The following is a 22,463-nucleotide window of genomic DNA, read 5'->3' on the forward strand; positions in this document are numbered from 1 at the left end:
ATAAGGAATCCAAGTAAAAAAAACAGATCTATCAATATCCCATGATTTTTTTCAGATATTTATTACCGTATATTACAAAAATGAAAATAATATGAAAATCTGAATTGCTCTTAAAGGTGGCACACCTGTGGTGGATGGTGCTGAAGATGTTTGGGTAAAAAAATAAAAAATGAAAGTGATTTTAAAATCTGAATTGTTCATAAAAGTAACATACCTGTGGTAGATAGTGCTGAAGTGGCATCTGTAGGAGATACTGTAGAGGTGGGCACATTGGTAGTGGTAGAAGACTGGCTCACTGTCTGGACTGGTCCTGTACTACTGACTGTTGGACTCACTTTTTTGATAACATAAAACATGAAATGATGTTACTCACCAAGGTCCGATCATAGTCACAGATGAGGAATACAAGAGAGAATTTGGTAGCCCACCTGTAGTTGATGCTGCCGTTGTGTTGGGTCCATTGGGCTGCTGAACAGGCGCATTAGTTACTGGAACAATCGGAGCCTCAACTGAGGAAAGAACATAGGAATTAAACAATGGAATCTTGGCAACAGAGGAAGTACATTGTGTCTGTACAATGCCATATGAGTTATAGCATAATGATAGACTTTCGCAATGCTATAAAATAGGATCTGGTGTGTATTCTAGCTTAGTAGTAATGATTATTACGTAGCAGCAGTAAGGTGGTAAGGAGGAAATCTTAGCCAGTGGAAATTTTCTTCTATAATGATTATTTAGGGAAATCTAGTTATAATATGAGATCTGTCATGATCTCCACCCTGATTAGATAACAGATGGGGTTTTTTGAAAAAAACAAAAACAAAAGCAAATGTGAGTTGCTGATATAGGTGGCATACCTGTGGTAGATAGTGCTGAAGTGGCATCTGTAGTAGATACTGTAGAGGTGGGCACATTGGTAGTGCTGGAAGACTGACTGACTGTCTGGACTGGTCCTGTACTACTGAGTGTGGATCCTGTTAAAGGAGCTGCGGATAACAGAAGAGATATATATAATCAGTACCATATATTAATAGTACCTATATATGCAAATGTGTATTCCAGCTTATTAATTATGTTTTTTGCTTTTCCAATAGTAAGGTAGTGATGAAGAAATCTCAGCCATATTCTGTTAACATTAAATACAGTTTTGCATTAAAATGACTAAATAAGAAAACCTAAAAAATCAACATCTCCTCCCAGATGGTTTCCAGATATATGTTTAACTAAATAAACTGAATGTCATGTGATTATGTACAGTCATGGACAAAAATTTTGAGAATGGGACAAATATTAATTTTTCTAAAGTCTACTGCTTCATTTTTTCTAATGGCAATTTGCATATACTCCTGAATGTCAGAGTGATCAGCTTAACAGCAATTATTGTACTTGCAAAGTCAATATTTGCCCAGAAAATGAACTTTAACCCCCAAAACACATTTCAACATCATTGCAGTCCTGCCTTAAAAGGAGCAGCTAACATCGTTTTAGTGATTGATCCATTAACACAGGTGTGGGTGTTGATGAGGACAGGGCTGGCGATCAATCAGTCATGATTAAGTAAGAATGACATCACTGGACACTTTAAAAGGAGGCTGGTGCTTGGTATCATTGTTTCTCTTCAGTTAACCATGGTTATCTCTAAAGAAACACGTGCAGCCATCATTGCACTGCACAAAAATGGCCTAACAGGGAAGAGTATCGCAGCTACAAAGATTGCACCTCAGTGCACAATCTATCGCATCATCAAGAACTTCAAGGAGAGAGCTTCCATTGTTGTCAAAAAGGCTCCAGGGCGCCCAAGAAAGACCAGCAAGCGCCAGGACCGTATCTTAAAACTGTTTCAGCTGCGGGATCGGACTACCAGCAGTGCCGAGCTTGCTCAGGAATGGCAGCAGGCTGGTGTGAGTGCTTCTGCATGCACTGTGAGGCGGAGACTCTTTGAGCAAGGCCTGGTTTCAAGGAGGGCAGCAAAGAAGCCACTTCTCTCCAGAAAAAACATCAGGGACCGACTGATATTCTGCAAAAGGTACAGGGAGTGGACTGCTGAGGACTGGGGCAAAGTCATTTTCTCTGATGAATCCCCTTTTCGATTGTTTGGGACATCTGGAAAACAGCTTATTCGGAGAATAAGAGGTCAGCGCTACCACCAGTCTTGTCTCATGCCAACTGTAAAGCATCCTGAAACCATTCATGTGTGGGGTTGCTTCTCAGCCAAGGGAATCGGCTCACTCACAGTCTTGCCTAAAAACACAGCCATGAATAAAGAATGGTACCAGAATGCCCTCCAAGAGCAACTTCTCCCAACCGTCCAAGAGCAGTTTGGTGCCCAACAATGCCTTTACCAGCATGATGGAGCACCTTGCCATAAAGCAAAGGTGATAACTAAATGGCTCATGGAATAAAACATAGAGATTTTGGGTCCATGGCCTGGAAACTCCCCAGATCTTAATCCCATTGAGAACTTGTGGTCAATCATCAAGAGACGGGTGGACAAACAAAAACCAACAAATTCTGGCAAAATGCAAGCATTGATTATGCAAGAATGGACTTCTATCAGTCAGGATTTGGTCCAGAAGTTGATTGAGAGCATGCCAGGGAGAATTGCAGAGGTCTTGAAGAAGAAGGGGCAACACTGCAAATATTGACTTGCTGCATTAACTCATTCTAACTGTCAATATAACCTATTGGTACTCATAATATGATTGCAATTATATTTCTGTATGTGATATAAACATCAGACAAACACTAATGAAAACCAGAGGGCAGCAGATCATGTGAAAATATAATTTTGGTGTCATTCTCAAAAATTTTGGCCATGACTGTAAGTAGTTCATATAGATAGAATACCTGTGGTAGATAGTGCTGAAGTGACATCTCTGGGAGACACTGTAGAGGTGGGCACATTGGTAGTGGTAGAAGACTGGCTCACTGTCTGGACTGGTCCTGTACTACTGACTGTTGGACTCACTGTGGATCCTGTTAATGGAGCTGCAGCTAAGAAAAGAGAAATGTTATGAGTATAATAAAATTGTCTACATAGAAAAATGTGTATTCTAGCTTATCAGCAAAAATTATTACATGATAGTAGTAAGGCGATTATGAAAAAAATGTGAGTTATATTCTATTAACATAAAGGACAGTTTTGCATTGCTATGACTAAATAGAGAACCCCAGTCAAAATAACAGATCCGTCAACATATCCTTACCGATGTTTTTTATAGATGCTTATATAAAAAAAATAAAAAAAATTAAAAGTAATATCAAATATTTCCCTTTAGCAGTCCCTATATAGGTACATTTGAATTCTAACTTATTAGTAATGTGTATTACGTCAGCAGTAGTAAGGTGGTAAGGAATAAATCTGAGACATATTCTGTTCACATTAGGGCAATTTTCCATTACAATGACTAAATAAAGAAGCCTAATAAAAATAACAGATCCATTAACATCTCCCTGAAAATGGTTTCTAGACATGTGTATTTTTAAACTAATAGTAATAACAATAACTAATAGTAAAATAAAAATCTGAATTGTTCGTAATAGTAACATACCTGTGGTAGATGGTTTTGACGTGACATCTGTAGGAGATACTGTAGAGGTGGGCACATTGGTAGTGGTAGAAGACTGGCTCATTGTCTGGACTGGTCCTGTACTGCTGACTGTTGGACTCACTTCTGTTGATAACATGAAATAATATTTCTCACTAAGGTCCGATCATAGTCACAGATGAGGAATATATGAGAGAATTTGGTAGCCCACCTGTATTTGGTGCTGCCGTTGTGTTGGGTCCATTGGGCTGCTGCACAGGCGCATTAGTTGCCGGAACAATCGGAGCCTCAGCTGAGGAGAGAACATAGGAATTAAATTATGGAATCTTGGCAACAGAGAAAATATAGTAAGGGTATGTTCACACGTTCCTGATTTCCATCCTTTTTTTTTTCAGGACTGTTTTTTAAAAAACTGCAGCTCTTGGCAGAAAACGCAGGTCCTTTTTTTGGTCCTTTTTTTGTCCTTTTTTGATGCGTTTTTTGATGCGTTTTTTGATCCTTTTTTTGATCCTTTTTTTTATGCAGTTTTCTATGCAGAGTCTGTGTGTTTTCTAGGAAGTTTTTTAGGGTTAAAATGGCTGAAAATACCCTAACCCTACCCCTAACCCTAACCCTACCCCTAACCCTAACCCTACCCCTAACCCTAACCCTACCCCTAACCCTACCCCTAACCCTAACCCTACCCCTAACCCTAACCCTACCCCTAACCCTAACCCTAACCCTACCCCTAACCCTACCCCTAACCCTATTCTAACCTTAGTGGAAAAAAAAAAATTCTTAATTTTTTTTTATTGTCCCTACCTATGGGGGTGACAAAGGGGGGGGGGGTGTCATTTACTATTTTTTTTATTTTGATCACTGAGATAGATTATATCTCAGTGATCAAAATGCACTTTGGAACGAATCTGCCGGCCGGCAGATTCGGCGGGCGCACTGCGCATGCGCCCGCCATTTTGCAAGATGGCGGCGCCCAGGGAGAAGACGGCCGGACGGACACCGGGACGCCGGGTAAGTATAAGGGGGGGAGATTAGGGCACGGGGGGGCATCGGAGCACTGGGGGGCATCGGAGCACGGGGCGGTGGGATTGGAGCACGGGGGGCGGGATCGGAGCACGGGGGGCAGCCACACTCCACCCACGCACTTCCGCCCGCTTCCCCGCACTTCCTGCTGCAGCGGTTCTGCACCACAAACCGCAGTAAAACCCGCAGATATTTTTTTCATCTGCGGGTTTTACTGCGGGTTTGACCTCACAATGGAGGTCAATGGGTGCAGAACCGCTGCGGCTCCGAAAAAAGAATTGACATGGTACTTCTTTTTTCCCGCAGCTATTCAGCGCGGCTTTTTTTTTTATTTTCCGCATTGTGGGCACAGCAGTTCCTGTTTTCCATAGGGTACAATGTAATGTACCCTGCATGGAAAACAGCTGCGGACCCGCAGCGGGAAAATCGCGGCAATTCCGCATGAAAAAAAGGATCGTGTGAACATGGCCTAATACCTTGTCACTGCATAACATCACCGGAGGTTTAACATTAGGAATATATTTTGCAATGTTGTAAAATAGGATATATCCTGTCCTTATCACTAATTATTTTGGTAATGGCCAAGATTATGATATGCAATGTGTATGAGACATAAAATTACATAAACAGTACTGTTATCGTATGCCGCCATTTTTCCATTATGTAAAAGCAAGGATTATGGTAATTTTTTTAGAGCTGTATTTTAATCCACCTTTGTGATTGGTACGTATACACTGTATAGAACGTTAAAAAGACTTAAGCCCATCAAGTTCAACCTCGTTTTCTTACATATGACAATTAATCCAAAGGAAGGTGAGATAAATCCCTTGTAAATGCAATGGTAATTTTTTAGCCACTAGAACATAAAGAAAACCTTTATAAAAGATTAAACATTGGGTTTGAGAGACACAAAGTAAAAAGTACAGCTGATAATGAACTATACGTCTCCACATAGTTATGAAAGTAGCCTGCACCAAACCAGGAGGACGTGCGGGAGGTAAAGAGTCGATATTGCTGAAATCATGAGTCCGCTTTGGAAAGAATCACTGATTGCTTAACTTGCTTAGTTATTATGGGAAAATGTTTAAAACTTGTCAACTCATCTGAGAAAACATCCCTAAGATCAAGTTATGAAAATGTAATGTAAGAAATGTTGTACTGCAAGGGTACATATTTCAACTTGCCAAACCCAGTCTACAGACACTAGCCAAAATAATTACAAGTGCCCTGGGTGAGGGTGGCTACCTGTATCTCTCTTTTACTCTTTTAGTGAAAGTTTCATTGTTTCCTTATGATGATGATCAGTGTGTTACATGCTTTCCTTCTACTTGTACTTGGCGTAGTTTCTTGGGAACCGCTATTATTGTACTATCCTGTTTAGTTCACAATGGAGAGACATCTAAAGTGGCACGTATGTACTAATTTCACGTTATCCAAGTGATCAGGTGGCCAGCCACCTCTCTGTCCTTCTGGTTCCTCACCTTGTGTGGGCTACAACCATGTGTTGTTCTTTTAATAATAGTTTAATAAAGATTATAATTTGTAGCCGTGTTTCCTTGCATTTATCCTCTTTGGTGCCTTAAAGAGCACCTGTCACTAGGTCAAACTTAGCCAGTTTTTACTTATGCTGCGCCCTTGATTATTCTGCTTTTTGTTTTTTTCATTTCGCCATATGTATCCAGAGATAAGAGCCTTTTTATTTAGTGCTCATTTTTATGTCCTTTACCAAAGGGTCATCGTTCACAAACTAATTATGCAGAGCAGTGTAAGACATCCCCATGAGGATCGTGTTACCAACGCCCCTTGGATAGAGACTATAAAAATTTGCACCAAATAAAAAATCCCGTATCTATGGAACCGTATTGCAGATTTACAAAAAAACGGAATGGACAGGAAAGTAAAATACGAGCAAGAATTGGCCTCCTCCTCCTCCCTAATCCTTCCCTCTCTACATAGAATTACATCAGTAGACACTGCCGTCTCCTATCTCAGTAATGGGAAAGCTGTCTTCACGAAATACAGATTTTACCTCTGCATCGAGAATTTTGAGAATGAATGATTAGTCCAGGCAAAGAAAGAAGCAGATTTCTCTGATAACATATGTTACAAAGTTGCTTATTTTTATATGAATTATTGATTCATGAGATACAAATTATTTAAATTAAATTTCACCAATAAACACAATAGAAGTTTTGTGCTAAAATGAAGGCTATCAGCCAAACACGCTGAACCAGAAATCACTGTGCCTAGTTCAACAGTATAATGCAATTTGTAATATCGTCCGGACATTTCTTCCATTTTAAATTCAGATCCCCCTGATGCTGATGATACTTGACAGACGCTATCTCCTACACTATTTATGGATCAGCCACTAACTCAAAATGTTTCAATATCATGTATGTTTCTCCATATTTTCATAACTAATTGAAAATCAGACATGACAAACAAATGGAATACGGGTTTTGTTAAACATTATATCTGGTTACTTATACAGCATGTAACAACCGGTATATTAATTTCACAACATGCATCCAAAAACTACAGTACCAAGACAATAGTGAGATGTTAACGAACAAAAAATACAAATCTTTCAGCTGCGTCATCCCATTTTTCAGATGTACGTGATAACGATAGTATAGTGGATCTAATGTATAATCAAACCTAGGTGGGAATTTCCATAAACAATAACTCAATAGGGAAACCTTTTAGATTTCATTACTGATATCATTTGTGCCATTAGGTTTACATTAACAAAAAAAAAAACGAGACGTTATTATTCTATATTAATGTGTGCCAGTAGTTTGTGTCTCTTTATATATAAATTGCATTTATTTTTATTGGCAAGTTGTTATTGCATAAACATATATATGTTTCGACGAGCTGATTGATTTTCTGCTGATTTGTTGCTGATTGACTGTATCGGTATTTTACCCTTAATAACTGGTCCCTCATCTAAAACTGCAACATCCCGAAATGCATTGACATTGGATCGCCTGTCTAATTGCAGTTGGAATGTATATATTTTAATGTACTGTGGATGATGTTTAACATTTTGGGGATACACAGCTGCTGGCATCACCTTCTAACCTCATATAACATCTGCAAGTACAAGGCATGTGCAGTATTGAACGACATATATAGAGCAAGCTGGGTTTCTTCTTTCCTGGTGTTATTAAATGCGCTACTTATAAAACCCTTCCAAGTAAGGCTGTCTTTTTATAGCCCCTATACTGTAAAAATATAGATTAGAATAGTGAACTAATAAATTAAATATAGGGGTTAGAAACTGAAAAACGTGTGATGCAGTGACCCATGTAACATCCAGGGGTGTTGTATGTGCTCCTCAGGATACGCATGGAGGCATATCTGTAATGGTGATAATGGAACAGTGTCCAGCATGATTGTAAAGGGACGGTATGTGTCGCAGAGAGAGTCTGCTCTGTTAGCCTGTAGTATTGTTGTTCTGGGACCTGTAGTACCACAAGTATTTGTATAGTTTGTAAAAGGAGGCTTGAAGGGTTAGCTGGAGAGCTGGGTGGGTCTGGCTAACCACACACACCTCCCCCACCTATGGGGGTGGTTACAGCTACATAATGTGACCAGGGTTAGGGTCACATATTCAGAGTGAATAAGACAGAATGGTCAGTGTGTAAAGTCCTGGATGGTCTGTGTTGGAATGCCCTGGAGTGGACTGGATTCCTGGAAGCACATGGTGAGGCCATGGACTGAAGGCCTGTATGTTGGAATTGCCTGGGACTGGACTTCCTGAATAGCACATGGAGAGGCCGTATCTGCAGAGCCTGAGTTGGCTACTGTGTTGGGGAAGCTACAGGTCTGGACTATCTGAAGTGCCCTGGTCACACGGACGGTGATCCTAGTTCAGCAGCTTCCCTGGGAAGCAGGACTGACAGGAGTCAGTGTGTGAAACAAAAGCTTCTGTAAGGTAACTCCTGATAAAGGGGGTTATGGGCAGAGAAGTATCTGCCATTGGAACAGACTGTCGGTGCTTGTTATGTTCCAGGGAAGTGTATAATGAACTGTCGTGTTGTGGTTTATGATGCCTAAATAAACCAAATAGACAGTTTTTTGTGAGAAACCAAGCCTGAGTGCTTTAATCCTGTTGCCAAGTGAGTGTGCCCCAATGCACTCAGGGTAAGCTATGTTACAAAAGGAAAAAAAAGGCGGTCTAAGAGAGAACCAGAGCAGGCCCGGTTAAGTAAAGGCCCAGATAGGTTTTTAAGCGGTGGAAGAAATGAAAGGGTTAATTAGCATGGTAGGAGTAGAGATGTGGGAGTTGGGGGAGAAGAGTGAGACAGTTACAGTTAGGGCCAGAAATATTTGGACAGTGACACAATTTTCGCGAGTTGGGCTCTGCATGCCACCACATTGGATTTGAAATGAAACCTCTACAACAGAATTCAAGTGCAGATTGTAACGTTTAATTTGAAGGGTTGAACAAAAATATCTGATAGAAAATGTAGGAATTGTACACATTTCTTTACAAACACTCCACATTTTAGGAGGTCAAAAGTAATTGGACAAATAAACATAACCCAAACAAAATATTTTTATTTTCAATATTTTGTTGCAAATCCTTTGGAGGCAATCACTGCCTTAAGTCTGGAACCCATGGACATCACCAAACGCTGGGTTTCCTCCTTCTTAATGCTGTGCCAGGCCTTTACAGCCGCAGCCTTCAGGTCTTGCTTGTTTGTGGGTCTTTCCGTCTTAAGTCTGGATTTGAGCAAGTGAAATGCATGCTCAATTGGGTTTAGATCTGGAGATTGACTTGGCCATTGCAGAATGTTCCACTTTTTGGCACTCATGAACTCCTGGGTAGCTTTGGATGTATGCTTGGGGTCATTGTCCATCTGTACTATGAAGCGCCGTCCAATCAACTTTGCAGCATTTGGCTGAATCTGGGCTGAAAGTATATCCCAGTACACTTCAGAATTCATCCGGCTACTCTTGTCTGCTCTTATGTCATCAATAAACACAAGTGACCCAGTGCCATTGAAAGCCATGCATGCCCATGCCATCACGTTGCCTCCACCATGTTTTACAGAGGATGTGGTGTGTCTTGGATCATGTGCCGTTCCCTTTCTTCTCCAAACTTTTTTCTTCCCATCATTCTGGTACAGGTTGATCTTTGTCTCATCTGTCCATAGAATACTTTTCCAGAACTGAGCTGGCTTCTTGAGGTGTTTTTCTGCAAATTTAACTCTGGCCTGTCTATTTTTGGTATTGATGAATGGTTTGCATCTAGATGTGAACCCTTTGTATTTACTGTCATGGAGTCTTCTCTTTACTGTTGACTTAGAGACAGATACACCTACTTCACTGAGAGTGTTCTGGACTTCAGTTGATGTTGTGAACGGGTTCTTCTTCACCAAATTAAGTATGCGGCGATCATCCACCACTGTTGTCATCCGTGGACGCCCAGGCCTTTTTGAGTTCCCAAGCTCACCAGTCAATTCCTTTTTTCTCAGAATGTACCCAACTGTTGATTTTGCTACTCCAAGCATGCCTGCTATCTCTCTGATGGATTTTTTCTTTTTTTCAGCCTCAGGATGTTCTGCTTCACCTCAATTGAGAGTTCCTTTGACCGCATGTTGTCTGCTCACAGCAACAGCTTCCAAATGCAAAACCACACACCTGGAATCCACCCCTGACCTTTTAACTACTTCATTGATTACAGGTTAACGAGGGAGACGCCTTCAGAGTTAATTGCAGCCCTTAGAGTCCATTGTCCAATTACTTTTGGTCCCTTGAAAAAGAGGACGCTATGCATTACAGAGCTATGATTCCTAAACCCTTTCTCCGATTTGGATATGGAAACTATCATATTGCAGCTGGGAGTGTGCACTTTCAGCCCATATTATATATATAATTGTATTTCTGAACATGTTTTTGTAAACAGCTAAAATAACAAAACTTGTGTCAATGTCCAAATATTTCTGGCCCTAACTGTATATCTCATGAGTAAAAATAACTTGGTTTGTTTGGCTGGAATTATCTGGAATAAGGATTGGGTTCAGTACTTGTTTAAAGAAGAGGAGAAGAAATCTGCATTCGAGTTGGACCTATGACCAAATAATGGCCCTACCGCCTACCCTAATGCTTCTTGAAACTAGCTCAGTGAAGCAAGGGCATGGGTAGCTTAAACTATGTCACAGTAGCTGATGGTGAGGAAGTCAGAGATGCCCTTGATTAAAGTGGATGGGCTTGCATCAGAGGTATGGTTACACCTATTTATGAGGTATGTTTTTCATTCTAGCTGGGATGGTTCCTGGGTAACAGGTTAAAATGGTCCAATAGGCAGTAGTTTGGCCATACTTTTCCACGTCACTAAGCATCTGTTTTATTAATACAGTTGAAGACATCTATGTCATCTACAATACCTTAGTAATTAGTCCAAATTGTTGACATCATCAGTCAGCTTTGGAAACAATCACTGATTTCTTTTTTTGCTTAGTTAGTATGAGAAAATGCTTGAAATTTGTCAACTCAGAGAAAACATCCCTAAGATCAAGTTTTTAATAAGTAATTTAAGAAATGTTGTTCTGCAACTTGCCAAACCCAGACTGCAATAGCGAAGAAAACTTTTTTGACCCTTCAGCTACTGTTTCTATCACAGACTGTCCCTTGTGTAGTTTATTTTTAATGGTAATAAATGTAGAAATGTACAATTTAACTGTCCAATGCTAGGAAAATCTTATATCCAAAACTAACCCAAACTATTTTCTTTAGTTGTCTAAAAAAAACTATGACCCTGTGGGTCTGCGACGCAGCTCGCAGCAAACAGAAGCGCTGACTCCTCTTACCGGACACACAGTACAGAACCCGAGCTAACATACCACATGCATCAAACCCAGGCAACAGGCACTTTTTATCTCGCACTGAAACAATATAATTAAGGAGATATCCACACTTTCCAGAATAGTTTGTTCTGAAGAAGGTCCAAATAAGGACCGAAAACATTTAGCTATTATTGTCTGGATGCATAATAAATGAACCACTTTTTTTTTTTTAATTTCGAGTGCCAAGTTTTTTTAGACTATTGATTACGGGTTGGGCCAGCATTTCAACAATGGAGTGCCGTGTTTTTCTTATATGACGTATATATTTTCTTTAGTTGATTATATATAAGTTTATATACTTGATTTCCAAATTTTTCATGTTGAACAGGACATGCCATGTAATAGCAGCTGCAGAGCAGAATAAAAATATTTTTTTTAATTTCACCTCCACATAGCGGAGATATTATTAACCAAATATTTGCCACCAAATGAGTTAGCGTTAGTTAAGTCCAAGTGGGTGTTATAGGATAGTTTTCACTGGGTGCATGCACTTCTGCATTTCTATGCACCCTGATGATATCATCACAGATCTTTCTGCATTTCTATGCTGCTGTTTGCTTATGATTGGTCAGCGTCATACAGTAGGCAGAAGTACACACCCCCAGTGAGAAAATCTAATAACCCCCATTTGGATTTAACTAAAGTTAACTCATTAGGTGCTAAATATTTGATAGCTAATATCTCCACAATTGAGAGGCTCTGTAGCCACTATTACATTCTGTGTCCAGTTCAACATGAAAAATTTGGTGAATTCGTGGGGATGCCAGGTGTCGAATCCTTACCAATCTGATATTGATTTCGTATCCTAAGGATAGGCCATCAATATAAATGTGCTGGACAATCCCTTTAAATGTAATGTGCCTTCAAAATGCCATTGATTTTTTTTTTACATCAAATAGACACGGCTACACTTTAAAAACGTAACCCCAGAGGACTACCAACATGTTTTTAAATGAAAAAATGACCGTAGTAGGTAGTGTAATATCAAAAGATTATTATTTTACATATTACCCTCTTGGGTATCTGAATATCCTTCCCTCGTAGGCCATTTAGCTCCCGACATGTGCCACGCCTAAGCCACGTTCTTGAGAATTTATGAGAACATGCTTGTGTCCCTCAACTCTGCACTGTGTTCACCACTGGTCTCCTGACATCAACATCTGGCAGGTGAAAGGAGGGGTGCCACGTGGTAGCTGTAGTCAATCAGCAGCTGCTGACATACTGCAGCCTTCACATTCCTTCTGAACAATTTGCTCCCAACCAAACTAAGATGGATTTTTTTTTTCAATACTGTAGTTGGATGATAAGATGAATTGTGGCATAGAAACAGGGTTATTTATCGTCGGGCGCACAGTTACATTTGGAAATTATGTTTTAACCTTGTGTTGATGAAACTGGTTATGTTGCTGTGGTGGGTTCTCTTGAATTAAACTCTGTTGTAGATGAAAGATGCCCAAACATTCTCACTGATTAATTATGTTTTTAATAAAGATGCACCTGAACTCTACGACTATGCACCTTATCAGATGTTGTGAACTTTATAAAAATTTTGCTAAACTCTTTATGACGTTATTTATTATTTTTCTGTCCAAATGGAATTAGAGTAAGCAACGATAGAAATTCAGATTTTCATATTTTGATAAATTCTAACTTTTATTCCATAATTATGGCTTTGTATGTTATATCTATTTCTGTTGAGACCAATGAAGTTTTGGGAATGCAGCTATTATTACGGTAAGCATCATTCATACAGAAATGTTATTTCTGATGTTAAAACTGTTATGACTACTTTATATGTTGTGTTTATTGATTAACTTTTTGGATAGATGTGGTAGAACATGACTATTTTTGTTAGCATAAGATAGAACAGTCTAATTTCTAATAAATCATTGTGTAACGACTTAGTGATTTCTCTGTTGATGAACTTTACATCTGTCTGTGGTACAATAGTTGTTTGAGTAGCTATTTAAAGAAAGGCATTTACAATTTTGAGTAATTATTTTTTATGTTAAACTCAGTCCATAGACAAATCAAATAATATTATACAGAACATCAATGTTACCTACCAGTGGCACTTTGTGTAGTCATTAATGTAGTTGGATTTGTAGACTGGTTTATTAGCTTTGTTGTGGCTGTTTGAACTATTCCTTCCGTAACTATAGTATAGAACATAATAATACCATATAAACAACATAAACATTTCATTGTTCAGACAAAACCTCAAACTTCAAAGAAAACAGTCAAAGATTATTGTGTACAAAACAATAAGATTCTCAAAGACTACAGGCAATGTCTGCAGACATTCTGTACATAGTTTAATCCAAAAGGACATGAATTTCTCATCCACCATATAACATACAGTAACTAAACCTTACCGGTGGAGCTCTGTGTAGTTGGTATTGTGGTTGTGTTTACTGGAGCTTGGTTTACTGGGTTTATAGTAACCTGTTGGATTGGCGGTTCCGTAACTGTAAAAGAAAATATACCGTAATTATTATAAAAAATAATATTCACCTATATAACTACTATCTAATAAAATGCCTGCAGGGAGGGTAAATACAACATATGTTTTACATGATAAATGATTGTTTTAGTTGAAATCGTTCAATCTAATATATATGGAGGCCTTAATTCCCATGGTATAGTTAGGATATGCCATCACTGTATGATAATGGAGGTACAACTTTTGTGACGTTCATTGACTGGCCACAGTTCTATTTTACATCTATATCTCTTTCTATGTTTGCATGGACCCGTCATGCATTTCCAAGCACACCATGAGTTTGAGGTTCAGCTAATTGAATACTGCAGCCCCTTAATTTATAGGATCAGTGGGGTCCGAGAAGTTGTGATATGCAATTACATTATCAGATGGGAATAACTTTGAAACCCTTTACCAGCATCTTTAAATGCAGTCAAAACTAGGTATTTAAACTGAAAAGTGCAAGATGTATACTAACATGAGACACTTTTTGAATACATCCATACATTATATATCAACATAACTTGGTTATTGACAAAGTTGTGCAGTAATTGTTTTGTTCTGAGCACCTTATGCAAATTATGTTCTTTATTATGTGCTGAAAATGCATCTGCTCAGTAATCTATGCAGGCTTTGTATCCTACAGCATCATATTTGTTGGAAATGTATATACAATACCTCTCAGTGATGATGCATTTATGGGAAAATACTTTCATACAATGAAAACCAAGGCTTTTGAAAAATTTGGAAAACCAATTCGGAAAAATATCTGGAAAGCCAAGATTTATGAAATATTTTCTCCTTGGACCTCAATAACCAAACCAAGGTGATATGAGGCCTTACCATTGGTAGTAGCATTGTGAATGCAGAAAAATATGTCTCGCATGTTCACTTTTACATTAAACTCCAAAAGGACATAGCCAAATTTGGGTGATCAGACCTCAGCATCATATTCTTTTCACACCAACATAAGTTTATGAGGGCTTCTTTTTTGTAGAATGAGTTCTGGTTTTTATTCAGACAAGTTTGTCATACATAGAATGTATTGTTTAACTTTTATTCCATTTTTATTTTTACATTTTACGCTGCATACTATGTCACACAAATCTACCACAAATCCGCCACTCACTGTGTCATAGGGACGCAGTGAATGACAGCTCAGCTGCCCGATAGATGGCATGAATGTACTGAGCTGTAAGTATTGGAATGGGATAGTCCAGCCACCAAAAAAGGGATTGGAGTGTGCTGACTATCCTCATGCTTATTAGGGACAGTCCAATCAGGGTCAGTGCTTGCAAATTTAGGATTGCCCAGCAGCCCAGTCACAAGCTGTGCTTGCTAGGCTTCCTCCAGGTGTCACCCTTTCAGATCACCTGGCTATTTATCTGGCTGGCAATGGTCAGACCACTGTGGTTCTAGCTTTACTCGGTTCAGTTCATGTCCACTGCCTTAGTGTTATGATGTTCTGATCTTTTGCTGCCTGACTTTGGACCTTGTCTTTGACTATTCCTTTGCCTAGCCTCCTTCTCTTGATCCACACTCTTTTGGACTGCTGATTTCAGACTGTACCTGTTAACTCTTTTGTCTTACCCCTCTACCTCTACCGTACACTTTTTATGACTCCCATGCCTGACAACTAGTCCAGGAGAATTGAGGATAGCCAGCATCATACTATGGAATTTACAAGTAATTTTACTTTGCTCTTCATTGTGATTATAGGGATATAGCAAATGTATGTTTTTGACATTTTGCTACATTTGCACAACATTATAATCTTTTATGAAGAAAATCTTTTTATGTCTCAGATTTCTGAGAGCCATAAAAAGTCTGTAAATGTAAATGCCCATCTTATAAAATGATGGAATAATTCTAAGATATGATATTGCTTAATAATAACTGAGATTGATCACTTTTACTCCGATGGATCCTGTGTATAAAACTCTGTAAAGTAGCACTCCCTGCTATCTGGCCTTTTAAGAAACAACAGTCAGCTTCAATTTCTTATATGGGGCCATGCCACAGATCCCTAAACACATCTGAATGGTGGGGATCGGTCTAGGATACCCACAAGTCATGAGAATATGCATCTGTTACTTGGAAAATATAAGTATTATTTGGCTTTAATAAATAGTTAATACACATGTACAACAGACTTCACATTTGTAGTATTTTTTTGTTGTTTGACTCTGACGAGCAGAAGAAAAGTGATCTCAAGTTCACTTTGGATAGCATCAGCTGGACCACTCTTGATACATCTATGGCAAATTCTATGCATATGCATTGTCATTCATCAAAATACATAATTATCCAAACTAAAACAAGAACGAGAACAAGGTAGCAAACTTGTTTGGCTTGTTGTTGATATATCAGTTAAAGATGCTGATGTTTCTCCATTTATTAATACAATAGGAGTTGTAGTTCTTGATTCATTTGTTGCAGAAATTGTTGTTTTTCCAAGGTTTGTTGACACGGTCGTAGAAGTTGCAGTTCCAGTTGTCACCTGTTTAGTTGATTGTGATGACTCTGAAGTATTTAATGGCACTATGGTTGTTATTGTTGAGGTTGTACTTGTTTTTGTTCCCTTTGTAGTCATTTCAGGATTTGTGGTTTTCAAATCGGAAGTAGAAGATTGAGAAGAAAGCGTTGTTTGGCTTATTGCTGTTGTTTCTGGGGTTGAGGTTGTTATTAACAGTGATGTTGTTGGTGATGTTTTTAGTGAAGTTGTTAAATCTTCTGTTGAACTTTCAGTTGTTGTCATTACTGTAGAAGAAAGAAGTGGAAAGCTTGTTTGACTTGTTGTTGATAAACTTGTTAAAGATTTAGTAGTTTGTCCATTTGTTAATAAAGTAGTAGTTGTATTTCCAGGTTCATTTGTTGTAGAAACTGCTGTTTCTTCAACGGTTTTTGATAGTTTTGCTTCAGAAGTTTCTGCTTCATTTACCACCAGTGTAAATTAATGGTTCCATTGTTGTTGAAGTTGTAATTTTTCTTATTCCTGTAGTGGCTTCAGCATTCGTGCTTAGCAAATCAGAGGTAGAAGACTGAGAAAAAAGAGTTGTTTGGCTTATTGTTGAAGATGTAGTTGTGTCTTGTTATAAGGTTGTTTCTGGGGTTATTAACTGCAATGTAGTTGGGAAAGTTTTTAGTGAAGTGGTTAAACCTTTTGTTGAACCTGCAATTGTCAATATGGTAAAATAAATAGGAGGAATGCTTGTTTTAATTGCTGTTGATATATCTGCCAAAGATGTAGTAGTTTCTCCATTTGTTAATAAAGTAGTAGTTGTAGTTCCCAATTCATTTGTTATAGAAACTGTTGTTTCTTCAATAGTTGTTAATACTTTTGCTTCAGCAGTTGCTATTTCAGTTACCACCAGTTTAGCTGATTGTGTAGTTTCTGAAGTACTTACTGGTACCACTATTGTTGTTGAAGCTGTACTTGTTTTTATTCCTGTAGTAGCTTCAGCATTCATAGTTTGTAAATCAGAAGTAGAAGATTGAGAAGAAAGAGTTGTTTGACTCATGGCTGAAGATGTAGTTGTGACTTGTGATAAGGTTGTTTCTGGGGGTTTTATTAAGCGTAATGTAGTTGGAAAAGTTTTTAGTGAAGTTGTTAAATCTTCTTTTGTTGAACCTGCAGTTGCTGTCATTATGGTAGGAGAAAGAGGTGGAATGCTGGTTTCACATGTTGTTGATATATCTTCCAAAGATGTAGTAGTTTCTCCATTTGTTAATAAAGAAGTAATTGTAGTTCCCAATTCCTTTGTTATAGAAACTGTTGTTTCTTCAAAGGTTGTTAATACTTTTGCATCAGAAGTTGCTGTTTCAGTTACCACCAGTTTAGTTGATTGTGTAGTTTCTGAAGTACTTAATGGTACCACTATTGTTGTAGAATTTGTACTTGCTTTTATTCTTGTAGTAACTTCAGCATTCATGGTTTGCAAATCAGAAGTAGAAGATTGAGAAGAAATAGTTGTCATGCTTATTGACGAAGATACGAAGATGTAGTTTTGTTTTGTAATAAGGTTGTTTCTGGGGTAGTTGTTATTAACAGTGATGTGAATAGTGACATTTTTAGTGAAGTTGTTACATCTGCTGTTGTTACACTTTCAGATGTAACTGTAGTAGGAAAAAAAGTGGCAAACTTGTTTGGTTTGTTGTTGATATATTTGTTAAAGATGCAGATGTTTCTCCATTTGTTAATAAAATAGTAGTTGTAGATCTTGATACATTTGGTGTAAAAACTGTTGTTTCTTCAAAGGTTGTAGACACTGTTGCTTCAGAAGTTGCTGCTTCAGTTACCACCAGTTTGATTGTGTACTTTCTGAAGTAGTTAATGGTACCACTGTTGTTGTTGAAGTTGTACTTTTTCTTATTCCCATAGTAGCTTCAGCATTTGTGGTTAGCATATCAGAGGTAGAAGACTGAGAAGAAAGAGTTGTTTGACTTATTGCCGAAGATGCAGTTGTGTCTTGTGATAAGGTTGTTTCTGGGGTTGTTATTAACTGTAATGTAGCTGGAAACGTTTTTAGTGGCATTGTTAAACCTTCTTTTGTTGAACCTACAGTTGTTGTCATTATGGTAGAAGTAAGAGGTGGAATGCTTGTTTGACGTGTTATATCTGCTAAAGATATAGTAGTTTCTCCATTTGTTAATAAAGTAGTAGCTGTAGTTCCCAATTCATTTGCCATAGAAACTGTTGTTTCTTCAATGGTTGTTAATTCTTTTGTTTGAGAAGTTGCTGTTTCAGTTACCACCAGTTTAGCTGATTGTGTAGCGTCTGAACTAGTTAATGGTATCACTGTTGTTGTTGAATTTGTACTTGTTTTTATTCCTGTAGTAGCTTCAACATTTGTGGTTAGCAAATTAGAAGTAGAATATTGGGAAGAAGAAGATGTTTGGCTTATTGCTGAAGATGTAGTTGTTTCTTGCGATAAGGTTGCTTCTGGGGTTGTTATTAACAGTAACATAGTAACATAGTAACATAGTAACATAGTTAGTAAGGCCGAAAAAAGACATTTGTCCATCCAGTTCAGCCTATATTCCATCATAATAAATCCCCAGATCTACGTCCTTCTACAGAACCTAATAATTGTATGATACAATATTGTTCTGCTCCAGGAAGACATCCAGGCCTCTCTTGAACCCCTCGACTGAGTTCGCCATCACCACCTCCTCAGGCAAGCAATTCCAGATTCTCACTGCCCTAACAGTAAAGAATCCTCTTCTATGTTGGTGGAAAAACCTTCTCTCCTCCAGACGCAAAGAATGCCCCCTTGTGCCCGTCACCTTCCTTGGTATAAACAGATCCTCAGCGAGATATTTGTATTGTCCCCTTATATACTTATACATGGTTATTAGATCGCCCCTCAGTCGTCTTTTTTCTAGACTAAATAATCCTAATTTCGCTAATCTATCTGGGTATTGTAGTTCTCCCATCCCCTTTATTAATTTTGTTGCCCTCCTTTGTACTCTCTCTAGTTCCATTATATCCTTCATGAGCACCGGTGCCCAAAACTGGACACAGTACTCCATGTGCGGTCTAACTAGGGATTTGTACAGAGGCAGTATAATGCTCTCATCATGTGTATCCAGACCTCTTTTAATGCAACCCATGATCCTGTTTGCCTTGGCAGCTGCTGCCTGGCACTGGCTGCTCCAGGTAAGTTTATCATTAACTAGGATCCCCAAGTCTATCTCCCTGTCAGATTTACCCAGTGGTTTCCCATTCAGTGTGTAATGGTGATATTGATTCCTTCTTCCCATGTGTATAACCTTACATTTATCATTGTTAAACCTCATCTGCCACCTTTCAGCCCAAGTTTCCAACTTATCCAGATCCATCTGTAGCAGAATACTATCTTCTCTTGTATTAACTGCTTTACATAGTTTTGTATCATCTGCAAATATCGATATTTTACTGTGTAAACCTTCTACCAGATCATTAATGAATATGTTGAAGAGAACAGGTCCCAATACTGACCCCTGCGGTACCCCACTGGTCACAGCGACCCAGTTAGAGACTATACCATTTATAACCACCCTCTGCTTTCTATCACTAAGCCAGTTACTAACCCATTTACACACATTTTCCCCCAGACCAAGCATTCTCATTTTGTGTACCAACCTCTTGTGCGGCACGGTATCAAACGCTTTGGAAAAATCGAGATATACCACGTCCAATGACTCACCGTGGTCCATCCTATAGCTTACCTCTTCATAAAAACTGATTAGATTGGTTTGACAGGAGCGATTTCTCATAAACCCATGCTGATATGGAGTTAAACAGTTATTCTCATTGAGATAATCCAGAATAACATCCCTCAGAAACCCTTCAAATATTTTACCAACAATTGAGGTTAGACTTACTGGCCTATAATTTCCAGGTTCACTTTTAGAGCCCTTTTTGAATATTGGCACCACATTTGCTATGCGCCAGTCCTGCGGAACAGATCCTGTCGCTATAGAGTCCCTAAAAATAAGAAATAATGGTTTATCTATTACATTACTTAGTTCCCTTAGTACTCGTGGGTGTATGCCATCCAGACCCGGAGATTTATCTATTTTAATCTTATTTAGCCGATTTCGCACCTCTTCTTGGGTTAGATTGGTGACCCTTAATATAGGGTTTTCATTGTTTCTTGGGATTTCACCTAGCATTTCATTTTCCACCGTGAATACCGTGGAGAAGAAGGTGTTTAATATGTTAGCTTTTTCCTCGTCATCTACAACCATTCTTTCCTCACTATTTTTTAAGGGGCCTACATTTTCAGTTTTTATTCTTTTACTATTGATATAGTTGAAGAACAGCTTGGGATTAGTTTTACTCTCCTTAGCAATGTGCTTCTCTGTTTCCTTTTTGGCAGCTTTAATTAGTTTTTTAGATAAAGTATTTTTCTCCCTATAGTTTTTTAGAGCTTCAATGGTGCCATCCTGCTTTAGTAGTGCAAATGCTTTCTTTTTACTGTTAATTGCCTGTCTTACTTCTTTGTTTAGCCACATTGGGTTTTTCCTATTTCTAGTCCTTTTATTCCCACAAGGTATAAACCGCTTACACTGCCTATTTAGGATGTTCTTAAACATTTCCCATTTATTATCTGTATTCTTATTTCTGAGGATATTGTCCCAGTCTACCAGATTAAGGGCATCTCTAAGCTGGTCAAACTTTGCTTTCCTAAAGTTCAGTGTTTTTGTGACTCCCTGACAAGTCCCCCTAGTGAAAGACAGGTGAAACTGTACAATATTGTGGTCGCTATTTCCTAGATGCCCAACCACCTGCAGATTTGTTATTCTGTCAGGTCTATTAGATAGTATTAGGTCTAAAAGTGCTGCTCCTCTGGTTGGATTCTGCACCAATTGTGAAAAATAATTTTTCTTGGTTATTAGCAGAAACCTGTTGCCTTTATGGGTTTCACAGGTTTCACTTTCCCAGTTAATATCCGGGTAGTTAAAGTCCCCCATAACCAGGACCTCATTATGGGTTGCAGCTTCATCTATCTGCTTTAGAAGTAGACTTTCCATGGTTTCTGTTATATTTGGGGGTTTGTAACAGACCCCAATGAGAATTTTGTTACCATTTTTCCCTCCATGAATTTCGACCCATATGGACTCGACATCCTCATTTCCTTCGCTAATATCCTCCCTTAAAGTGGACTTTAGACAAGACTTTACATAGTATTGTTGTTGGTGACATTATTAATGAAGTTGTTAAGCCTTCTTTACTTGAACCTGCAGCGGTTGTCATTATGGTAGAAGAAAGAGGTGGAATGTTTGTTTGACTTGTTGTTGCTATATCTGCCAAAGATGTAGTAGTTTCTCCATTTGCTAATAAAGTAGAAATTGTAGTTCCCAATTCATTTGTTATAACAACTGTTGTTTCTTCAACGGTTGTTAATACTTTTGTTTTAGAAGTTGCTGTTTCAGCTACCACCAGTTTAGTTGACTGTGTAGCTTCTGAAGTAGTTAATGAGGCCACTGTTGTTGTTGATATTGTACTTGTTTTTATTCCTGTAGTAGCTTCAGCATTCATGGTTTGCAAATCAGAAGTAGAAGATTGAGAAGAAAGAGTTGTTTGGCTTACTGCTGAAGATGGAGTTGTGTCTTGTGATAAGGTTGTTTCTGGGGTTATTAACAGTGCTGTAGATGGTGAAATTTTTAGTGAAGTTGTTATATCTTCTGTTGTTGAACTTTCAGTCGTAACTGTGGTAGGAGAAAGAAGTGACAAATTTTAATGGCTTGTTGGTGTTTCGCTATTTGTTAAAAAAATAGTAGTTGTAGTTCTTGATTCATTTGTTTTTTCTTCAAATGTTGTTGAAACAGTTGCTTCAGAACTTGCAGTTGGCAACGGTTTAGTTGTTTGCGATGATGCAGTTCATAGTTTGTAAGCTTACGAGCAGGGCCCTCACTCCTCTTGGTATCTGTTTTGAACTGTATTTCTGTTATGCTGTAATGTCTATTGTATGTACAAGTCCCCTCTATAATTTGTAAAGCGCTGCGGAATATGTTGGCGCTATATAAATAAAAAATTATTATTATTATTATTATTATTTATGGCAC

At 38.4% G+C, this 22,463-nt stretch overlaps 1 protein-coding gene across 1 annotated transcript in view; it reads right to left on the reverse strand.

Annotated features, from left to right (window-relative positions):
• Nucleotides 1–529: 529 nt before the first annotated feature.
• LOC138648897 (serine-rich adhesin for platelets-like) overlaps nt 530–22,463 on the reverse strand; it is a 78,866-nt gene continuing 56,932 nt past the window's right edge. Inside the window, exons 6-12 of the mRNA XM_069738909.1 lie at nt 13,804–13,896; nt 13,495–13,584; nt 3,760–3,840; nt 3,552–3,674; nt 2,848–2,994; nt 858–986; nt 530–570 (exon numbers count right to left, since the gene is read on the reverse strand). Coding sequence (XP_069595010.1) covers nt 530–570; nt 858–986; nt 2,848–2,994; nt 3,552–3,674; nt 3,760–3,840; nt 13,495–13,584; nt 13,804–13,896 — 704 coding nt within the window. The remainder of the gene's footprint in view (nt 571–857; nt 987–2,847; nt 2,995–3,551; nt 3,675–3,759; nt 3,841–13,494; nt 13,585–13,803; nt 13,897–22,463) is intronic.

Source organism: Ranitomeya imitator, chromosome 1 (assembly GCF_032444005.1).
Source record: "Ranitomeya imitator isolate aRanImi1 chromosome 1, aRanImi1.pri, whole genome shotgun sequence".
In the NCBI taxonomy this organism is placed as follows: domain Eukaryota; kingdom Metazoa; phylum Chordata; class Amphibia; order Anura; family Dendrobatidae; genus Ranitomeya; species Ranitomeya imitator.